We start from the raw sequence: 23,294 nt of genomic DNA, 5'->3' as shown, positions 1-23,294 counted from the left end.
AAAAATTTTCCGCAAAATTGGAGTTTATTTTCTTGGGCTTCGTAGGGCCAGCCCTTAATCATGGGCTTTAGAAAAAAAAATAACTTATGCCACCAAATAATAAAAAATGTAGCTAATCTAGATTTATTATAGCCACCACCCAACTATGCCTTAAAATTAATAATATGCACAATTTATATTTTACTAAATCTTTACACTTATATTTCTTCACATTTTTTAAAATTTGTGTTAAATCAAAGTGGATACATATTGCCGAACAAAGGGAGTAGATAATAAATGAAGGAGATGTTATCTTATACTCCTGCAATTAAAAATATAAAATAATTTCACAACAAAAAAACACACAGAAGCTGCGCAAATTCATACTTACTACTACTATTTCTTAAAGATGAACTACTGTAGCCTATACGGATAGAATTAAATTAGCATTTATATTTGTTGGGCACTTGAATTGGGCCATGCATTGCCCGTGACAATGATCTTGGGCTGGGCCTGAAGCTTGGGTGAGTAATAAAGCCCACTAACTTAAGCATAGTTTCAAGTTAATTGAAGTATACCATAAGTCCATACTTTTATAAAATAATAATGTGTATGTATAGATAGTAGGAGTAGTTGACAACCCAACTTTTTTTGCTTTATTGACAAGGTCTAAGTTTAAAGTCCAACAGAGAGTTATGAAAATTAATTTGTTTTAGTTCGTTCAAGATTTTATATATTAGTCCTCATTACTTTTCCTAAGTTGTTTTTAAGATTATCCTTTACAACGACAATGACCAAAACAGAAGCAAATTACTAGACTTCACATAGTCAAAATTGATTGAACTTTTAAAAAAGGATAACTTTGTATTCAACGTACAAGCTGTTGAATTTCCAATAAATATTTGTTAAACATCATCTCAATTCCTATAATGAACTACTCCATACAACTAGAAAAACTAAAATAAAATTAAAAAAATCAATCAAACTTCAATCCTAGGCTCAAATGAAAAAGCAGACACAAATTCCCTCCGGCCGCCGTCCACGGTGCATTCCGGCAACTCCTCCCACTCATTTTCCCCCAAATCACACATCACATACCTACAAATCTCCGCAGAATTCACACACACCAACACCTTCCCGTCGCCGCCGCCCGCGCAATTCACATCCGCCTTCTTCCCATACAATCCGTGTGACATCCACGGCGGCATCGCCGCCCTCTGCTCCCAACGCCTCCCCGCCTCATCCCACCCCCACACACGGAGGCTCGCCGTCTCCAAAAACTCCGACAACAGCACCACGCACATCCTCCCTTCGACCTCCACCAGATCGATCGAGTACTCCGACATCGCCGGCAGCAGCCGCGGATACTCGAAGAAGGACTTCCTCTCCAGATCGCACGCCACCACCGTCCCGCCGGAGCTCAGGAAGTACAGAATTCCGCCGATGAGAAGCGACGCGTACCGCTTCGACGCGCTCCTCTGTATCTGCGTCGTCACCACATTGCCGCATTTGGTTAGGAAATACGGCGTGTGTATTTCTACTCCATTTCTAATTAAAGAAGCCTCCTCGCTCCATCGCTGGGTCAGGGAGCTGTACTCTCTAAATCTGAGATTCGGAAGCTCGCCAGAGAGTAACACGAGCTTGAAATTTTTGCCTTCCGCTGCCATCGCAACGGCGAGCATCGCGGTGGAGGGCGGGGGATCGACGTGGCGGGAGGAGGCGGTGACGGGGTTGGTGACGGTGAAGCCGGCGTCGGGGCGGAGGAAGCAGAGGAGGCCGGCGGCGGCGGCGACGGGGATTTGGTTTAATTTGTTGAGGATTTTCCAATTGAATTCGGCGGAGTCGAAGATGATTGGTGGATTGGGGGTGGTGGTGGAGGGGACCATGAGGAACCAGGGGCGGCGGGAGGGGATTTGGGAGCAGGCGAGTTTGAAGGAGGTGGAGTGGGAGATGGATTTCCAGCGCTTGCAGACGGAGGTGAGGCGGAGGAAGGAGGAGGTGGGGAGCCATGAGAGGACTCTCTCGAGGAGGTCTTGGTTGAGGTCGTTGAGTGGGAATTCGGATGTAGTATCTCTCTTTCTCTTTCTAGCATCCATTTGTTGAGATTGAGAGAGAATGGAGGGAAGTGGGGATGTGATGGTGAAGGGGGGAAGGGGTTAAATAGGGTGGAGGAAATGGGGTTGACAAAGAGTAAAGTGAAAGGTGTTGGGTTTGACAAACATGAATGATTAATAATGAGTCACGGGTGAAGAAGATGCTCTACGACAAAAGATAAAGCCGAAAAGGAGTTGTGCTCAATGGGAAAAAGTGATAGAGGCCCTCCTTCAATACATGTTAGTTTCGAGTAGGCCTGGGTAAATATATCGAAAAAACGGTATATCGATCGTATCGTATTGAATAATATCGAAAAATATCGAATTTTTGGTATACCGAAATTTTCGGTACGATACAATACCGTATCGAAAGTTTTCGGTATGATAACGATATGAATTTTCTTATACCGTGATATACCGTTTTATATCGAATATACGATATATATCGATATTATCAGTATACCGAAATATACCAAAAATCAATACGTATCAAATTATCATACATATCGTTTATACCGTTTATACTGATAATAATAATAATAATAATAATAATAATAATAATAATAATAATAATAATAATAATAATAATAATAATAGTAGTAGTAGTAATAGGAATAGTAATAGTAATAGTAATAGTAATAGTATAATTTATTTTTTTAAGATTAAATGTTTCAATCATAAATATATCCATATAACTTAATTATATATTTTTTGATTATGAAGATGTGGACAATGTTTTTATTATGTTAAAATTATATTAATTTTGGTGTTATTTTTCAGTTTTGAAATTATATTTTTTGATATACTAGTATCTGAAATGGTATAGAATTTTGGTATATCATACGAAATATCGATATACCGTTCAGAACTGTATACCGAAGTTCGATACGATATACCGAAATTTTTGAAACGGTAACGGTATAGTTTTTTCCCATACCGAATTTTCGGTATACCGAAATTCGATATACCGAAACTTTCGAAACAATAACGATATGAAATTCTTTAATATCGATATTTTCGGTATGATAACGAAACAAAATTTTTGATACGGTATATCGTATCGACCCAGCCCTAGTTTCGAGTATTTTTGTCAAAATGTCCATACATGACAAACATTATAGTAGTAATATGTTTCATTGCGAATAATACTAGCATTAAAGAATTCAAGAACTATGACGTACAAGGATCACCCGAAGTTTGTGCCGAGTTTTGACTTTGGCAGCTCAAAGAGAACCGAGCTCAACGACGACGACAACAACTGAACCTATAGCATAGGTAGTGCAACTGAGTCCGTAGAAGTCGACTTAGATCCCAATGTGAAAGTGATGACTTTTGCATTGATCATGAAGACGTTCAAGTTCACGATGAAACTACGGACGAGGCAGAATCTAAGGAAGATCGCCAAATGCGTTCACCACTTGATCTAGCTGCTTTGCACAAATTCAACACTTTGACGTGTTCTTTCCATGTTGTTGTTTAATTTCATCTATGTAGTATAATTTGTTTTGAATCTATATAATATTTTAGTACTTTATTTTCTTCGTATTTTGCAATTTTATTTGTTTTATAATCTGAAAATTAGAAGGAAACGACATGGAAAAATAAAAATAAAATTGGTGAAATTAGTTGGACTTGAAATGAGGCTGGACTTAATGCGGGTGTTCTGACATTAATAAAAATGCTGACATGACAGAAGAAAAATGGATTCTGACCTAAAATAGAGCTGATTTCAGGATTCTCGTTGTTGATGCCCTTAATCAAGGTGATTAAATTTTAATTACAATGTATTAATTGCGATTTATTGTTGCATGTTGAGCAAAAAGTGTGGAGTGATTCTAAGTTCATTCATTCACACCCAAGACTAGTTTTCTAGTTATAGATTATAACTTAATAACTTTCATCTAGAAGAGAAATTTTACCATATGAATGTATGATTTACAACCAAGCGACAACTAAACTATATTTACAATTAATCTATACTCACATCAACTTAAAATTGGCTGTGAATATAAGAAAATTAACGTACAAATTAACATTCAATTACAATGAACAATAACAATGTGATCTAGTATGGTGTATTCCATAGCAAATAAGGACTTGATTATTGGTGGTTGAGAAATTTTAACACAATTTTCAACTTGAAATTTGTTTAGTCTCTTCATATATTAAAGTACTATAGGTTGTACCCATAATCTAGCGACGAATACAAATAAAAAATTGAATTATCAATGGAGATATATGAAATTGATTAGGTGTATAATTGGGAAGCATTTATTTGATAGTAGAATAAAGAATTTAGTGTATGTAATCACAGGTCAGATGATGGGATTGAGTTCTGACTGTGTGACAGTTGACAGGGATATACGACTATACATTAGATAGGGAATTGTGCCTTTTCATTTTCTTCTATCTCCATATTTGGTTTTGTAGTCTAAACATTAGTAGATTTTTTAATCAAACGTGGCGCAACATATTAGACTTTTTTAATTATATAAATGGTTTATTTGGGTTTTGAGCATCCTTAACCCGCAAGTCCCCTCCACGTCATCATTCCCTCAAATTAGGGATTCTAGATCACAACTCTATTAACCCCGCAAGCCACAAATCGGGCCACAACTCATGCCACAACTATTCATTTGCACTATTCACAACTACAACATATTTTAATCGTAAAATAGAATACGTTGAACAATTAAAACCGGGAAAATTCATTGTTCAGTCGAAAAATAGAAAATTAAAAATCCGAGGAAAAGTTTTTACAAATCCTAGAAAAAAAATTATTAAGACCTAGAAAATAAAAATTACATCCTAGAAAAAATATTAAAATAATTTAGAGGATAGAAATGGAGAAATTGGTGGAAGAATGTTGAAGAAATGGATATAAAAAAATGGCAAAAAAATCAAAAAAAGAAAAAAAAAAAAATTTGGGGGTTTGCGGCCCGTCCCGATGCATATAACCCTGAGCCGGGCCGGACCCCGGGAGCGGCCCAGGGACGGAACTGCGGCCCCGGGACCGTCCCGGGCCGTGACTCTCCCCCCTCCAAAGCTGAAATCGGGGCGGGACTCGCGAGTTGCGGCCCGGCCCAATAGCGTTAAAGATACTCTTATAGTTTCCATGATATTTAAATATTCAGATTACAATATTACATTTTATTTGGATACACACACTAGGCTCCACTCTCCAATCATTTATATTTTTTTTCAAATTTTCACATTTGACATTTCGTGACCATTTAGGCTAGAATATGGAGTATTTTAAAAGAAAATGAGTAGTACATTAGTATTTTTTAAAATATAATTGAAAAGCTCATACTACTATATATATTAATGCAAGTGTCAATCCATCGCAATCCTTCGTTCCTAAAAAAGTATGAACTAAGTATTTACTTATTAGTATGCTCCTAAAAAGTATGAACATTATAATGGTGGAATAGTTAAACCATACATTATTCTCTGCACATCATTTTATTTCGTTATCATTTATCCTTCTCTTATTTTATCAATTATACATGAATTACAACCCGTGTCGAACCAAATATTAATACTTCAGAGACGGAGTTGGTTGTATGAATGCAATACCAAACGCAGAAAAAAAAAAGATGAATGATAAGAAAAAAGAACTAACATTCTCTCGCACTTTGAGAATGATGGTTGCCAAGATTTTAGCTATGGGACTTGATTTGGTATTTTTATGTGCTTGCTTTTACTAGGGCTTTTTTTCTTTGATTTATACACTTGTTGTTTCTACACATCAATTTTCCAAACTTGATCACACATTGATCATGAGACCCCCAAATGATTTCACAATTTCTTTTCATTTGATCCCCTAATGATTTCACAATTTCTTTTCATTTGCCTAAATCATGGAAACAAATGTCAAGGGAAAAGGTGCTTATGGCTGACCTATGTAAACTGTAAAGTAAAAGCTAATAATTCCCATCTCTGTAATTTTATGATAAAAAATTAAAAACGGAAAGGAAAGAACAGAAAATCTTAATAAAAAAAAAACAAAAGTTGACATTGTACATGTGGAATCTTAGTAACCCTCGTGTACACACACACACACACATTTGTTAATGTTGCAAGTCAAATGCAAGAATCCAAAGCTCTGAAAGTGTCTTCATGAATAGTAAAATTGGGCCTTGGATGCTCTTATAATTTGATTTAATAAAATAGGAAAAGCCATCAATTACGGCCTTCTCTTTTCTCGTGTGGTGGGGTGAAAATTTGGAGTGGGGACTTGGGAAAGTTGGTTTTGGCTGTTATGTCTAATTATTTAATTATTCCCTTTTTATTAAAGCAACTGTCCAGATTTCAACTGGGGCCTAACCTATTAGCTTCTGCTTTTATTAGGTCAGAATTTGGTTAGTTCTTGTAGGGAGTATTACTCATAAATAAATTATGAAAGGTAACTGATTGTATTTATTTTCTGTGTGGTGTTCACAAAGGATTCATTTTTAATAATGAAAATTATGCAATGAATTTTGTTTGCTTATATATTGATTATACATTTATATACTGCATACTTCTATCCAAATTCTTGATATTAGTTGGACGAATTTACACAAATACATGTATCTATAACTAAGAGTTGGATCATTGGTTCATGAACTTCAGGAAATGCATTAATCTTCAATAATATCAAAATATTTGTTTGGAACACATTTGGAAATTTTCAAATAATTTGGCCTGAAGTTCATGATATGGTAAAAAATGAATGATAGTCCTCTTACTGTAATAATTTTCACAAATAAGTATGGTGTTCAAATCTTCTTCAAACTAATAAAAATTCCATCCTCTCACTGTGATAATTTTCACAAATAATGTGTTGGACAGTGTTGAAGAATATGCAAATTACATTAGAATATTTACATACACAGTCTCAATCAAATTTCAGACCATTAAAAATCAGCAACACAAAAAAGTTCCATATTCCGAATTTCTCAGCCTCTCTGCATCAGAACTGGACTAAATAAAAATGGATTCTTGATATTTACATAGAATCTATTAGGTCAAGATCACTTCACTTCATCTCCCAGGTCCCGGTGATCGGCCGAGCTCTCGAGTCTCATCAATTTGTTTTGTAGTCAGGTAGGGGGGGGGGTAAAACACACACACTTAGCTATCATAAAAAAATATCATCTAAGCTTGAACAATGACTTCATTTAAGTTTTGGTGGAGTTGCAACACCATTCTCATTTCCCAGCTCCTTGCTTGAAGCATTTGCTTTAGGCATCTGATTCTCCGCTTCCTCCTGCGCCTTCTTCTTCTTCTCGAACTCCAGTTGCTTGCAGTTCTCCTCGTGAGCCTTTTGAAACATCCTCACAAAGTTGAGCAAAGTTGACACAACTGCACAACCATCTCAAGCTCTCATTTTGCATGAAAAAAAATTGGTGACCAATATGCCTATCCATGATGATTCGAATACCTTGCTCGAATGGGCAACGTGCCGGATCTTCTCCAAAATATTGAGCCAATGAATCTGCATTCCTTCCCTAGAATACCTCAAATTCATCAGATTATGCAAGAAGTTGAGAACCAGATTAAAAGGGCTCGGAATTTACCACTCCGGAATAAAGTGCAGCTAGAGATCTTACTTCAGCTTCAACAGTGACCAAAAAGTTGTTCAAAATCTGAACAATTCAACACGAAAATTAGAAATTAGAAATCCGTTTGAGCAACAAAATGACAAACAATACAGAAGATACATTTATAAGATTCTTAGCAATGATTATCTGCACAAAAGAACATATTTGATGAGAATGATGACTGAGTTACCGTGCAGAAGACCTCTGATACAGCTCCATCATTTTGAGAAGCAGTAAGCTCCTGTACGACTTTTTCATGCCCTTTGGTAATGGCTTGCATTTCCTCTGCCAAGTACTTGAGTTGAATCTGCAGTTGAATGTATCGGACATAGTTAACACCTAACAATTCCTTGTCATACAAAAGCAAACAGCGGGAAGTTAAGTAGGATGTATGCATACCTTCGTTGCAGCCTCTAAATCTTCTAGGTCTTTATGAAAATCTAACACTTCTGGCAACTTTTCGGCAATCACCTAGAAGTTGCAACAAGATTCGATTATGACTACGTATAAGAAGAGGTCACCTTCATCAACAGTAACAGTATAATGGAACATTGAAAACGATGATACTACCTTGCAGAGATAATGAATAAGTGTCAGCTTGTTGTTTCGAGCTCTAGTTTCAGCGAGTTTTGGAAGGCTATCCAAGCGGAATCCAACTGCAGAACCTGAGGAGTGGAAGTATAATTTCAGTTAAGACTCAAAGTGAGTAAATTTCCAAAATAAACGTCGTTTACACCCACCTCGTGCAGTTCCCTGATTTAATGCATTACCCAATGAAAGAATAGTTTGCATGATCCTTTTAAGTTTCACAGAATTCTTGACCTGTTAAAAACAATTCTCAGCAAAAGAAGGTAATTTATTGAGGCAAAAGAAAAGAGAAAGAGTAAAACCACTCGCCTCTTTAGATATAGAATTCACAATGTTTAAGCTTTGTCTCAAATCTGATATCTGCACGATAATGTAGTTCCGCAAATTGAAAAATATCACCAGGAAACTCAATCAACTGATAGAGTAAGGTATATTATTCTCTGACCTGGGACGAAAACTGAATTTTAAACGAGAAAACTCTTAGCTTGGCCTCAACCCGTGGGACTTTCATCAACTCCATGAAAAACTGCGATACATGAACATTAGGATAATGCTGCAAGGTAATTAACTTGGCTTGATATGAGACATAGAAGAGGTATGTTCATCACCTGCTCGCACTTGCCAAGATTCTCCATGTCACCTTTGTAATTCTGTAAGAAAAAGTTGTAGTCACTACATGCCTTGATCTATTGCTCGTACATATAAAAGATTTAAATACCTTGAGGAGTTCTATTTCTTCCTTGGTTGGACAAAATTTTATGAGATTTTCGACTTGATCAGCATCCAGTGCTGAGTCATCTAATGCAAGGACTGAATTCTATACAAAAAAAGTGCTGTTACAACAATCAGAGGAAGCAAATGATTGCTATTTTGGAGGGCATAGCTGATGATTTTAAATAGCGATAAACCATAAGCAGGGAGATTGAACAAAGACATACACATAATGAAACTTTAACCTACCATCAAATCAGACACAGGAATTTTAACTTTTGTCAGCATGATTTCACAGTTGTACGCTCTACGGAGCTCAATCTGCAGGAGTTATACAAATTTCTTAAAACCTTCATTTTGTACACCCTTCAAAGAAAATTTCATTCTAGAGTATGCTCGGTTCAAAAAGTTAAAAGGAGTCATACCAGATGGACTTTATCAGATTTAGCAGTTGAGCCACGCATGTTTACTTTCCGACCATCTGAATTTGGAATAGTAGCTGAAAAAAGACTCTCGAGTTCACTCAAGTCTAACTCAGGGGCTCTGGAAAGATGACATAGAGTGAAGACGAATATAAAAAAACACTTGCATAATCTGATAAGACTAACTCAGGTGGAAAAATATAAATGGTGTAGTAACATACTGTGAAGCCTCCTCGGGCTTTTGTGTCTCAGCCCATAGGCTGCCCTGCATAGCCCTTGTTAGCTTCAACCAGTGATATGGTTTGAGGGATGACCTTTTAGCCAGGGCTTTTGCACCACCCCTTGCAAGCTTCTTTCCACCAATTACAGCTGCGGAAGATGAAAGCAGCGATGAAGAAGGTCCAAGTTTCGATGGAGCTGGTGGAGGTGGAACACCTTTATGGCTTGTAGCCGGCACTTCCTTCTGTTTTTGAGGTGGAGGTGGTGGAGGTGGGGTCGCCCCCATTGGAGGAGGAGGGATTGTTTTAGGAGACGAGGATGGGGGCGGAGGGGGAGGGGAAGGTACTGATGGCAACAGTGGAGGCTCGGCTGTTACTACAGTAGGAGGCAGAGGGGGAGGAGGCGGTGGGGAAGGAGATACACGAGGACTAGACTGCAATGGTGGTGGAGGAGGAGGAGGGGGAGCAACAGCAGCAGCAGCTCCTGATCCCGATTTCACTAAACTCGGAGTGGCTGCTGAGATAGAAGTTTCCATCTCAGCATGGTCTTCTAGCAGAGCTGTAATCCCAACTGCTGAGGGTGGTGCACTACGGTACCTTGTGAGGGCTCCAGGATCTTGGTGTTAGGATCAGCAGCCATGAACGGATCCGGTCCATATAACCTAAAAATAGGATGGCAACCGCCCTTTCCGTCCATATTGGGAATGGCTCGAAGAATGACACAGTCCAACGTGAGAGCCCTGTCCAAGGGGGGCCAACGGGTGCCTATATTCCTCCTGGACACATACTGCAGATACCTCAACTGTGAAGGCAACGGGTCGATAGGCGAGAGCGTGTGCAAAGCCTCGTGAGGGGCTTGCTTGTATACCATATCCAACGTCTTCTTCTCCACGCTGTACTGCTTCCTATATATCAAGAACGCTGATAGCATGAAGGCGAGCACCGGGTAGGCGCCACTCTGGCAATGCATCAAGAGCACGTTCCTCTGCCCGATGCAGAGCCAGCTCTCACTCGACCTGAGGAAGTGGTGGATCATCTCAACCGTGAGAACCGGGCAGCTCGCATTCTGGCTGGGGTAATCAACCACTGTTATGCCATGCTGAGCTAGAACACTACTGATCTCTATCTGGTAATCCCCATCCCCAAAACTAAACACTATGAACGAAGAATCGGGGAAGTACTCGCGTAGCTGATCCGCGATACGCCCTATATACGCCTCATACTCGTCCCCACCCAAAACATTCGTAGTGAAGCAGCAATCAAACACTACAAAATCACCACAATTCAGTCATTACCATATCCAACACTACATACTAATACTGATAATGAGTTGGAAATCATCCATATTTAGCCCCAAATCAACAAATTTTCAATCAAGAAAATTCAAGAAATTCCAAAAAACAAAATCACATACCATAAACCCTTTCAGAGATCTCCAAGAGGCCTTCCGGCGGCTTCCGGTAGAAAAATTTGCGGAAAAGAGCCATCTTTCCACGTCAATCACAAAACCTAATCTCCAAAAAAAATTGTTAGATTGCAAAATCTTGAAAACATGAATCGGAAACAGAAGTATATATGCATTACATCCTTAAGATTGAAGAAAGTGGAATCAGAAACAAGAGGCCAGCTACATTTTGCTGAGGGTGCAAGAAACACTCATTTCTCTTTCCATGTGATACAGATACATTTCTTCAAATTCACACTTACCTGTGTTGTGTGTGTGAGCTTGTGTTTCGAAAGAGGGGAAATTCAAAGGCTGCAGCAGAGAGCGTGTGGGGAAAAAGGGCATCCCTTTTCATTTCTTGTTAGATTTTTCGTCAAGATTACATTTTTTTTTTGTTTGATTAAGAGAATGTTGGGATCTGACTGTTTTGTCTCAATCGATCAAATTATGGATGTAATTAATATTGTTCCTTTCATACTCATTCTTTCGCCCATCACTTTCAAAATTCTCACGTGCACGTGTTTCCACGACAAATTTAGATTATGATTAATCATTTGATTCCAATTTCCAACCTTAATACTGCTAATTAAAGCTCTAACGAATCTTCCTTCTCAAAAAGATACTACCTTTATTTGTAATTTAGTGAGATTGGGCAACTAATTTAACTAAAAACATCATGAACAATTAACTAATCTGATTCTATTATATCACAACAGTGTATTTATATGTAAATTGACACTTGAATGAAAATAAAAGGACCCAAAATTAAAGAATAACTATTTTCTTAATCTCAAATGTTACTTGTCACAAACCAATGAAACATTATTAGATTAATTTTAAGATATTGAACAGCTACGCTTTACCCAAACAGTAGCATCCTCGAAATATAAAAGCAGTCTTGTTTTTGTTTACAAGAAGTTGGTTGTTATATAGAGTGAACTACAAAAATGGTTCCTGAACTTTAAAAATATCGTCAGTAGTTCCTGAACTAAGAGTTTATCTCGAAATTGGTCCTTTTGGCTTTTTTTTGTACGAAAATACCCTTTGATATTATTTTGGGGGGTTTGGACAATTTGGTCTTTTTACACTTTTAACATTTTAAATCTGATATTATTTTAGTTATGTATTAACTTTGATATTATTTCAAAATTATCATTCTTCTTCCATTTTGTTATCCTTCACTGAATTTGTTTCTTTTTTATTTCAATATTAGATTTAATTTTATAAAATTAAATTTAATATTTAGATTTTTAAATATCAATAAATTTTTTTAGTGAAAACTATTAATTCATGGACACTATAAATATTGATTAAAACTATTAATTTTTGTTATTTAATATAATATTCAATTGAATTGAAGAAGTACAGAAAAATAATATTAATCATGATGGAAAAATAAGAGTTATTCTATTTAGCCTCCGTTCGGTTGTTATAATTGCTTGTGATTAAATATTATGAAGTTGACTAAAAATTTGATCCTACTTAAAATTTTATATAGGAGTATTTTTGTTGAAATTTTCTAGTAAATTTTGATTGTTTTCAAATTAATAAACGAAAATTATATTAGTCTTACATTAGATGCATATTTATTTCAGAATAAATTGTGTTATATAATCTATTTATGATTAAAGCTACTCCCTCCGTCCCACGTTACTTGAGTCACTTCTTTTTTGCACTCGTTTTGAAAAAATAATAATAAATAATTAAAGTGAAGAGAAAATAAAGTGAAAAAAAGAATAATATAGTTAAGACTCTTCTCTACATTATTCTCTCTCTTACTTTTTTTCTCTCCATTTTAACTATTTATTATTATTTTTCCAAAACGAGTGCAAAAAAAAAATGACTCAAGTAACGTGGGACAGAGGGAGTATTAAATATTGATTAAAACTAAGGCGTTGTCATACTTTATTGATTACATAGTACTATACACTATCAAATATTGATTATAATTATTGATTTTTGCTATTTAATAATTTTTATAATTAAAAAAATTTATTGATATTTAAAAATTAAAATTTAAAATTTTGTAAAATTAAATCTAATATTGAAATAAAGAAATAAAGTGAAGGATGACAAAAGGGAAAAAGGATGATAAATTTGAAATAATATCAAAGTTAGTACATAACTAAAATAATATCAGATTTAAAATGTTAAAAGTGTAAAAAGACCAAATTGTCCAACCTTTCAAAATAATATCAAAGAGTATTTTCGTACCAAAAAAAGCCAAAAGGACCAATTTCGAGATAAACCCTTAGTCCAGGGACTACTGGCGATATTTTTAAAGTCCAAGGACTATGGACGAGATAAACCCATAGTCCAGAGACCATTTTTGTAGTTAGCTCTATTATATATACCAATCATATAGTACTCCATATTTTTAATTGGTAATATAATAAGCAAGAAATAATTGATGTAGCACAAATCTAGGAGCAATAAATTAGACTTTATTTATTATTCCCACGAAATTAGAGTCACATAACAATCAAATGATGGTGATCAAGTGTTGAAGTTCATCAAGAATGAAACAGAGAGAAAAACAGAGTGGTGCAACTTAATCAATCGAGACGACGAAGAAGGTACTCGACTTGAACAAATTTAGTCAAAGGCATCACCCACTCCCCATAGAGTTGAGCAACCACTGCAGGTTTAACCTTATAGTTGCCACTTTCCGGATTCTCCACATCCTGCCCAAACACCATCGCCTTCTTCTCCACGCGCTTCTTGATCGCCTCTTCCACGCTCTCAAACGTCAATAACGCCATCAAACCTTCCCTGTCCTGCATTCCTCCAACTTTTTTAGTGTTACCATAAACATACAGTCAAAATATTGAAATGATCAAACCAAATAGTAGTATACCTTAGCAAGTATAGCCGGTGTATAGTCTTGAGGGGAGTCTCTGAATTTCACCTCAGCCACGAATTTCCCAAAATGAATCCTTCTCGAAAGAGCCTAAAAATGGTGTGATAAATTTTTTGCACATGAATTTATTACTAAAAGAGAATGCACTTTTAGTATTCATGTTACCTGCAAGCATGCTAGATCACTGGCTGCAGTGGTGGCGTAGTTCCCGTCGTCGCTGCCCTCAGCAGCAACGAGAGGGATCAGCGTCTTGAGGTAGTGATCGAAGATCTTTTCGTTTATGTTGATGGAAGCTCCCGAGGGATGCAAGACCTAAAATATATAAATCTCAAAGTGTTTTGAAGAGGTTTTGAATTGGATTAGTTCTTACAGGTTTGTGTTTAGGAGGAGGCAGCATAGGAGGAGGCAAACTATCTGGGAAGAACGCGTTTTCTTCCGGTGATATGTAACGACCAGCCTACAAACGGAATCATCGTAAGCTTAAGTAAAAATCCAGTGGTCCAGACATATTGACATAGTATATCTGGCCGATCATAACGACAGAAAACGAGAGAAAAAAAAGGAGGAAAAAGGGGTTTCTACTGAGTATTATAACTGGTTGGACGAATCATGTGTCAATATATTTACAAGTTGTTATAGAAATTATGTAACTATAATCACGAATACCAAATTTATAGTTTTAGGATATTTCAATTAGTTTTGCATAGAATGTTTAAGTTGTTTGAATATTTATTCTAAGCTAATGTCATATATAACTCTACTATTTTTGATCAGTTTATTAAGGATATTGGGGACACCTAGAATTTGCAATTGATAATTCCGGCTACTTCTAAAGTTAGTAATTTCAACTACAAGAAGAGTCGAAAAGTGTAGCATTATTTGAACGCAATAACACAAATTGAATTAAATAAAAATAAGATTTAAAGAAAGAAGATCCTCACGCATTAACAAAGCGGTAGTTGGCGTAAAGTCAAACTAATTATGCTCAATTTAAAACAAAGAATCATTTAAAAAGCATAATGCCAATTTCAAATTTTCACATTATTTTTTAATACTAACGACCATTAGCTTCAATTACAAGTGCATCCACTAAATAAATTAATAGTAGTATAGAAAGGTAATCAAACTCAAATTTGCAAGCATTATTGATTATCCTTTGAAATTCATTATTTTAATAGCACCATTATACATTTCCATACATTTCTTAATACATGAAACTTTTTTATTAGTAGTACGATTTTAGAAATTGAGTTAATGTGATCAATATCCAAAGAAAATTAGAAGTGGATAATCCAGTAGAAATTAAAGAGACACATACCTTAGCTTGAACAGCTTCGGATTGTTTGATGAAGAAGTGCAACAGTGAATTGATTGGATCGTACAAGCGTGAGTTGATTGGATATTTGGAGCGCTCAATGAGAGAGAAGATGATGGTGTCTTCCTGCCTCACCAGACTACTCCTCACTGCTTCCAGATTCACCAAGCTACCTTCTTCCATTTCACCCATATTATTACAACCAAATTTGAAAAAAACTATGACTGATTTCGGAAAAGGGGGATGTTTCGAAACCCTAAGCTAAATATATGGTTGGTTTTGTGTGTGTATTGAACTTAGTTAGATGCTGTAATGGCGATAATGAAAGAGAGGTGGAAAGTCAAAAGTGAAGGGTGCATTGCACTGCAGCTTGCTTTCGCTCTCTTTCATGGTCGTGCAATCCACGCAACCAACTAACTTAATTGATTACATGATTCCGTTTCTTTTCGGTACACGATTTAAGAAAAAATTATTAAGTGAGCTAAATAAAGAAAAAAACAAAGTAGGAAATGAAAAAGGTAGAGAGATAAAGCTAAAAGAATAAAATAAAAGAGAGTCAAATAAGTGAATTAATTTTTATTAAAATAAAATGACTCCACTGTTATGGAACGTATCAAAATGACTATATTATTATGGAGCGGATGAATACTATATTCCATAATAGAAGTTGTTTATGTAAGGCTAAATTCAAATCCAACACATTTTGTTGAAAAATATTGTGATGTCTCAACTTTCACAAATCACACTTGAGGTAGATTTCATTAGCCCGTGCATGTTGACTTGAGCCCCCATATCTTATCATATTTTATATATGTCCCCAAAATAGTATGAAAATCAAAATATACTACTAATGGATGCATTTCTTTTCGGCACGAAATTTAAGAAATTGTGTCAAAAGTGAGTTAAGTGAAGGGAGAATAAAGTAGGAAAGAAAAAAGGTAGAGAGATAAAGAGAGAATAAAGTTGGAAAGAGTAAAATAAGAGAGAAGAAAAGTTGGTGTTTTTTGCCAAAATAGGAAATGACTCAGCTACCGTTGGACAACCAAAAAAAGGAATACGATTCAGCTACGGAGGGACGGAGGGAGTATTAAGAAATGAATACAACAACAAAGGCAACAAATAATATTAAATAGTTAGCAGCCTAGCAGCAATGTGGATCTCCTACTCCAACACTACTACTTCATTCCTACTCCAACACTCACAACACAATAAAATAATATTATAAACATGTTGTGATGGTGGGATTTTATAATATTATTTTATTATGTTGGGAGTATTGGAGTAGTAATGAAGTATGAGTGATGGAGCAGGAGATTCTTTCCGAGGATAACTACTATAAATATATTACTATATCGATGTCTCTTTTGGACAGAAAAAATGGAGTTTTACTGTCAGCTGATTTCATAAGTTATACTCCTCCGTTCCATAGTAATAGAGACATTTCATTTTGCGCACTCGTTTTGAAAAAATAATTATAAATAGTTAAAGTGGAGAAAAAGTAAAGTAAGAGAGAAAATATTATAGATAAGACCATTCTCTATATTATTCTCTCTCTTATTTTACTTTTTCTCCACTTTAACCATTTATAATTATTTTTTCAAAACGAGTGTGCAAAATGAAATGTCTCTATTACTATGGAACGGAGGGAGTATGAAATATGAACAATAAATTTTATATTAGATGGAGTAATACATAGTCACTTCTCTGTTATAATTTTATAAACACCATCATATATGCTATGAAAGAACACTTAAACATACTATAAATATACGAAAATAGAGCACAAATAACATATAGTACTAATATATAATAAAATAAATGAGTTGATTGGGTAAAAACGAAAGTACCTGGTCTATAAAATGAGGCGTTGGCATTGGTAGTAGCAGTGTTTGTTCGAGAATAAGCCGTGACACTACATGAAAATATTACTATAAATAAAAACAAATTTGAGGCCATGGATTTATCCCTTACATTTCCACTTCTATACATGCTTCTAATGTGTAGTATATGCTTGCGCGTTGTGTTCGTGTAATGCATTGAATTTTTGGTTTTAATTGCAATCGTATCTTTCAATATTACCACACGTTATAAACATGGGACTTCCGCACTTTTCTACGGTCGGATTTTGATATCATTTCATTGGTTTATATCAAATCTAATCCTTATTTTCCTCTCTTAATGCATGAGAAAATTTGTGATATTTCAAAGTCAACACTCAATGATCCAAGGTCTTTTATTTTTAATCCTTGTTCACAAGGTTTAATTCCAAAACTTGGGATATCAATTTTCTACATTGTAATATGGTCTATATGAGATATTAGGAAGAGGTGGTTTTCCAAGGTCTTAGCCGAAAATGGGAGATAGAGCAAAAAGCTTTTACGGCGCCTCAGTGCGTGGACCCGAGGTGGTTTCACGATTTCCTCTTCTCGCCTGGAAAAACTCTTGATAATTTGAAGGAAATTAGAAAACGATCATAATGATGGAACAAATTTTTGGGGTTGAATCTGTTGCTGATGAGTAAGGTCTTAACGTTGGCTCTGAGCAACGGACACCTGATCACAATATGAGTTGACTCTCTCTTTGCGACCATGAGATTGAATATTTAATTTAACACAATTGTTCATTTATAAATAAATAAAAGAAATAAAATTTGCTCAACTGAACACAATTGCTCATTTAATTTTATACAATTTGGTCGCCCTTGAGATGCCCTAGTTTTGAATTTAGGTAATGAGGAACCCAAGTTTCATGGGCCGATATAATAGTCAACTATATTCTGAAGCCCAATTTGTTCCGTTGGGCCCCCATATTTTAAAACAATTATCTGAAATTAAAGTTGATTTTATTTTAATTTTATCGCAAAAAGTTAATTCGTATACATTCATTTCGCAACAAAGCACAAGCACCATTATTTTAATTTTTTTCCCCATTTTTAATTGGAGTCTCTTGACCTTAAATTCTACGTACTAGATTATTGTATATAGTAGCATCTACGTTCCATTAACTTATTTTATCTACTTTACTTCTAAAGTTAAATAATTCCATAAAATTCGTTTCATGTTGAAAAAGTTTTTAAATCTAGAAGTAAATAATTCCATAAAATTCGTTTCATGTTGAAAAAGTTTTTAAATCACGGACAGAAGGAAGGAGTATATATTTTCCTTACCATTCGTAATGTGGTGAATCAATAATTATGCACTGTATCAATATAGGCTCTGACATCGAGGAATTTGATTTATTAAATGGGCAATAAAATACAAATATCTTACAATAGGAAAAAAGGAAACGACGGCCATCTAGAAGCACATTAATTTTCACGAAGGCTAGGACTAGAACGTTAATTTTAAGTCTTCGAGAAGATATATTTTATAATCAAAACTCAAAGAAGATTGTAAACTCTAAATCCATTTTACTTTTCCTTTTATTTAATTTTTCACTTTTTAGTAATTCAAGAATTTCATTTCATTTATCCATGTACTAGCATGGGCATGTTAGGGTGCCACCACCTCTTAAAATAACATCATACCACCATTTCTAGCCAATCATTTGTATATGTGGACGAATAATAAGCTGTCACGTGGCAAAAAAAAAAAAAAAAAATTGAAAAGAGACGGGCAGCAATGTGTTGGTCTTTAAACAGCAATTTTTCTTAAACATCAATATCGACACACTATACAACAATCTATAGATTGTTGTGTAGTGTTTGTAATATTGCTGTGTAGCGTTTATAATATTGCTGTATAAGCGGTGTCACGTTGTTATTTTAAGAGGGGTTGTCATTTTAACACAAACCTATGGAGTAGCATTTAGCATTTGCCCTTACCGATCTTTCAAATATTTAAGGCAGTCACGATCAAATATTTTTTTAAATTCTACTGAAGAAAATCAAGGTAAGTTTATACTTTTAGGTCTAGTTATGTCTCTTCTCACTATTCGTGAAATTCTTTTTTGTATTTAGGGGGTGTGGTATAATGAAATTGAAATTGTGCTAGAATTAAAATTAAATAATTAATACTAATACTTTTGTAGTACTATATAATAGTAGTACTCCCTCCGTCCCATATAATTTTATTACACACTTTGACCCAACACGGATTTTAAGAAATGTAATGGAAAGTGAGTTGAAATAGTTGGTGGGATGTGGGTCCTATTTTTAAAGTATTTGTTTTATAATAAAATGTGAGTAGGAATGAGTTAGTAGAATATGGGGTCCACTACCAAAAATGGTAAAAGTGAAATGGGTAAAATTATGTGGGACGGCCCAAAATGGAATACTGGGTAAAATTATGTGGGACGGAGGGAGTAATATTTTATTTCTGTATTCTTTATTTGTTTAGTAAGTTTAATACTAGTACTACTACTTTTAAAATATTACTACCTCGGTCCCCCAAAATTTGCTACACTTTGACCTGACACGGGTTTTAAGAAATGTAATGGAAAGTGAGTTGAAAAAGTTGGTGGGATGTGGGTCCTACTTTTAAAGTACTCCCTCCGTCCCGGAGTATTAGACTCACTTCTTTTGGACACATGATTTAAGGAATTGATATTTAAATAATTAAAGTGGAGAGAGTAAAGTATGAGAGAGGGAAAAAGTAGGGGAGAGAAGAGAGAAAAAAGTAGGTGGAGAATAAAATAAGATAAATGCTTTTTGCTAAAAAAGGAAATGAGTCTAATATGTTGGGACATATCAAAAAGGAAAGTTAGTCTAATACCTTGGGACGGAGGGAGTATTAGTTTTATAATAAAATGTGAGTAGGAATGAGTTAGTGGAATATGGGGTCCACTACCAAAAATGGTAAAAGTGAAGTGTACCAAATTTTCAGGGACGGACTGAAATGGTAATATGTATCAAATTTCCAGGGACAGAGGTAGTACTTTATACTATTAATTATTTAATTTTAATTCCATCATAATTTCAATTCCAATTTCATTATACCACCCACCCTAAATTAAAAAAATACTCCCTCCGTCCCATAAAAGTTGAGACAAAACTTTTGAGCACGGAGATTAAGAATTTATATTAAATAAATAGGAGAGATAAAAAAAGTAGGAGAGATAAGAAGAGTATAGTAAATGATGGAATAAAGTAAGAGTGATTAGATGTTTTGTCTTTTGTTAAAAAAGGAAATGACTCAACTTTGTTGGGACGGACTAAAAAGGAATACGACTTAACTTTTATGGGACGGAGGGAGTACTATTTTTTAAATTTTGCGTTGAATTTTAATTGAATGCTTATTTGTTTTAATGTGTACCGTGATGGATTTTTCAATTGAGATCTAGGTTGGAGTGCTATTAGAAATTGATGACTTTATAGATGGTTATTTAGACTTTCAAGTGCCTACTTCAACAATTTAATTGTGTGCCCACAATTCACAGCTGTAATTTAATTTCCAGTAGCGACATTAATTAATGATTTTCCGTCACCTCCTGCATATATGGTCCTATAGTTATGCATTTTTACCGTGTTCTAATCAAAATACATAGTTGAAATTGAATAAATGGTTGAAATTATCAACATCTACAGTTCTACACTACACAGACATGAAGCTAAAATAGAAAATAATGAATGGAATATATAATTATCGTGTCTGTGTCACCATCACATTAACAAAATAATTAGGAGTCCAATTGGGTTGTATCATTGTCACGCTCCCTTCGACCCATAGAAATAAGTCAATTGAGAATGTCACGGGTTTTAATACATAATTAGTAAAATAAGAGAGTAGGAGAAAAAATAGTTGAAATAATATAGTGGATAATGAGACCAATAAATAATAAAGTAAAAGCAAAAGAGACAAAGTTTTCATATAGATATGAGCTGTTTATATGAGACGAACGAAAAAGAAAATTCGGCCTATTTCTATAGGACGAATGAAATCTATCGTCACAAAATAATTTTGTTGTATTTATTTTTGGAAGTCTTTATTAGACTAACAGCAGGAAACCGTATTAAATAAGAGTTTAGTAACAAAGATAAAATATACTACTACTATTACATCTACATATATACACGTCTGCTACTAAGTATAGGGCTGCCACAAATTAAAAATGGCCTAACTCTGTGTTACCAATAATGCTGGTAAGTATTGTGGTAACAACACGCTGGTTGAAGAGCTAAGGAAAAGAATTATAGGAGAGTGAGATTTTAAGGAAAAGTGATAAATTAGATTCAATATTTTACTATATTGACTTTTTTTAATAGTGATCTTGGATCTTATGCAGTTTAACTTTCTTTTTACCATCCAAAAGAACCTTTAGAAAATCGAGAAATTAGCTAATATTTGCTCATTACAATTACTCATGAATTTTAAATAAAATAGTACTAATACGTCAATAGAAAATTAAATAAAGTCTACAAAACGACTAGGAAATACACTCAGACCCATTGGCTGAGATCTGCACGTATCATTCTCCTCCTCTTCGAAAACCAACTTGTCCTCAAGTGTGTATCGAGGAAAGCTACCTTTCACAAACTCGTACGACAATGTGTTGTGAAGTGGTGTAGGATAAGAATCATCCGGTGTTTATTACTTCCTCCGTCCCACTTTAGGAGTCCGGATTACTTTTCTACACTCGCGCGTTTTATAAAAATGATACTAATAAATAGTTATGGCATGTTGGGTAGGGGTGATAACTCATCTAAGGATGAAATTTTATGAACAATATCACCCCTACCAATGGTAGAGTAAGATAGAAAATAATCTTAGAGATTTCTTACTTTAGGAGTAGCATGTATGTGCATGCTATGATATTGGATTCACTTCAGCATAGTGCATATAGCAGAAAGCATGCTACATACCACATGAATTACAATATTTCCATAACTGGTTTTGCATTAATTGAAAACGATTACTCTTAACTGTTACATACAAAATATACAACGTTATGTTAATCACAGTCGTCTAATTTCCAAATCCTAAGAGATTGATATTTGGTCTTAGTTCTACATTAAGATATTGTTCGAAGTTGATTGCAACTTTTTACGTATAGTAGTATATCATATCACACTACCATAATTTGGGAAAATACTACATTTTCCCAAATTATGATGTGATAAAAATACTAAGTACTACATCAAACACAAGCAATATTTAAAACTAAAACTTCTTATTAAAGATAATCTTATGATGACTCAAATTAGAAACATCTAATCTTTCTTAAAAATCACTAGAGTAGAGGTCAAAATTCAAAACCCATAATAGAAAGAAAGAGAAACACTACAATGAAATACATCCCTGTATATAGATTATGAAAAAATGCTATGAAACTTTGCTTTCAAATAGTGAAAAATCAACCATGCATTTAGACTAAGGTTCACCAAATTAAATCCTACTCATTTAGCATGTTATGTCTACATTCTATTAATTACACCTCAGCTGCCAAGCGATCCAGAGAGATTATATTATTTTGAAAATAACAACTATAGTCTATTAGTAGATAATTATGTCCTACATAAATTTATCATTTACGATATATACTGCCTACTCGTAAAGAATGACATATATATGTATGTATATATCCACCCACTTAATTAACCCAAATATTTGTGATTAATTTGTGCCAATTAATGTCTAAGGACCTATTGTAATAGTGGAGGCGCCTAATCGCTACTAGCTCTTGCTTTTGTAAGTTTATTTGGTCGTAATTTTGAAGCTATTTATTTCTTGCCAACTTATTATGGCTAAATAGTAAACTAAAAGGTAAGGACAAAAATTGGCCTAAAGTTAGAGTGGTTAGTACATCATACAAGAAGCCAAAGGTCTCATATTCAAGTCTCATTTTGTTTATTTGCCAATAAGAAAAGGTTAGGACAAAAACCATATGTCGCATGATTCTATGCTATGTATGTCTTTTTTTTGGAACATAGAGATATAACCAGAACAGAGAATAAATAAAAAACAAAACAAAACGAATCATCATGTTGAAATACTTATCATGGCATTGTCAATTGTCATGGATAATACTATATGGTTGACAATAGTTTCTATTTCGAACAAGAAGTTAATTAATCATTTAAAAGCACATTCTTCAATGCAATAAAACTTAATAAATATCACAAAATTAAGAACACAAATT

The 23,294-nt window shown here is 34.6% G+C and overlaps 4 protein-coding genes across 4 annotated transcripts; all 4 read right to left on the bottom strand.

Moving 5' to 3' along the window:
* Positions 1 to 813: 813 nt before the first annotated feature.
* LOC125216948 (F-box only protein 13) lies at positions 814 to 2,093 on the bottom strand. Its single transcript, XM_048118739.1, has one exon. The coding sequence runs from the start codon at positions 2,073 to 2,075 to the stop codon at positions 960 to 962; it is 1,116 nt and encodes a 371-aa protein (XP_047974696.1). The 5' UTR covers positions 2,076 to 2,093; the 3' UTR covers positions 814 to 959.
* A 4,736-nt stretch (positions 2,094 to 6,829) lies between these two features.
* On the bottom strand, positions 6,830 to 10,208 carry LOC125216947 (formin-like protein 17). The gene is made up of 14 exons (XM_048118738.1): positions 9,603 to 10,208; positions 9,385 to 9,502; positions 9,209 to 9,280; positions 8,967 to 9,065; positions 8,857 to 8,898; positions 8,694 to 8,774; positions 8,558 to 8,608; positions 8,401 to 8,482; positions 8,231 to 8,325; positions 8,060 to 8,131; positions 7,851 to 7,967; positions 7,637 to 7,705; positions 7,501 to 7,567; positions 6,830 to 7,421 (listed from the first exon to the last, which is right to left on the bottom strand). Exons 1-14 carry the CDS (start codon positions 10,133 to 10,135, stop codon positions 7,234 to 7,236), a joined length of 1,686 nt encoding a protein of 561 aa, XP_047974695.1. The 5' UTR covers positions 10,136 to 10,208; the 3' UTR covers positions 6,830 to 7,233.
* On the bottom strand, positions 10,150 to 11,291 carry LOC125210176 (formin-like protein 18). The gene is made up of 3 exons (XM_048109747.1): positions 11,184 to 11,291; positions 11,014 to 11,108; positions 10,150 to 10,865 (listed from the first exon to the last, which is right to left on the bottom strand). The coding sequence occupies exons 2-3, from the start codon at positions 11,084 to 11,086 to the stop codon at positions 10,150 to 10,152; spliced, it is 789 nt and encodes a 262-aa protein (XP_047965704.1). The 5' UTR covers positions 11,087 to 11,108; positions 11,184 to 11,291.
* A 2,176-nt stretch (positions 11,292 to 13,467) lies between these two features.
* On the bottom strand, positions 13,468 to 15,577 carry LOC125215654 (chorismate mutase 2). Its single transcript, XM_048117137.1, has 5 exons — positions 15,222 to 15,577; positions 14,274 to 14,360; positions 14,069 to 14,215; positions 13,901 to 13,993; positions 13,468 to 13,820 (listed from the first exon to the last, which is right to left on the bottom strand). Exons 1-5 carry the CDS (start codon positions 15,408 to 15,410, stop codon positions 13,599 to 13,601), a joined length of 738 nt encoding a protein of 245 aa, XP_047973094.1. The 5' UTR covers positions 15,411 to 15,577; the 3' UTR covers positions 13,468 to 13,598.
* Between the last annotated feature and the right edge of the window lie 7,717 nt (positions 15,578 to 23,294).

The sequence above is a fragment of the Salvia hispanica genome, chromosome 3 (genome assembly GCF_023119035.1).
Source record: "Salvia hispanica cultivar TCC Black 2014 chromosome 3, UniMelb_Shisp_WGS_1.0, whole genome shotgun sequence".
Classification (NCBI taxonomy): domain Eukaryota; kingdom Viridiplantae; phylum Streptophyta; class Magnoliopsida; order Lamiales; family Lamiaceae; genus Salvia; species Salvia hispanica.
This window is presented reverse-complemented; position numbering and strand designations above follow the sequence as displayed.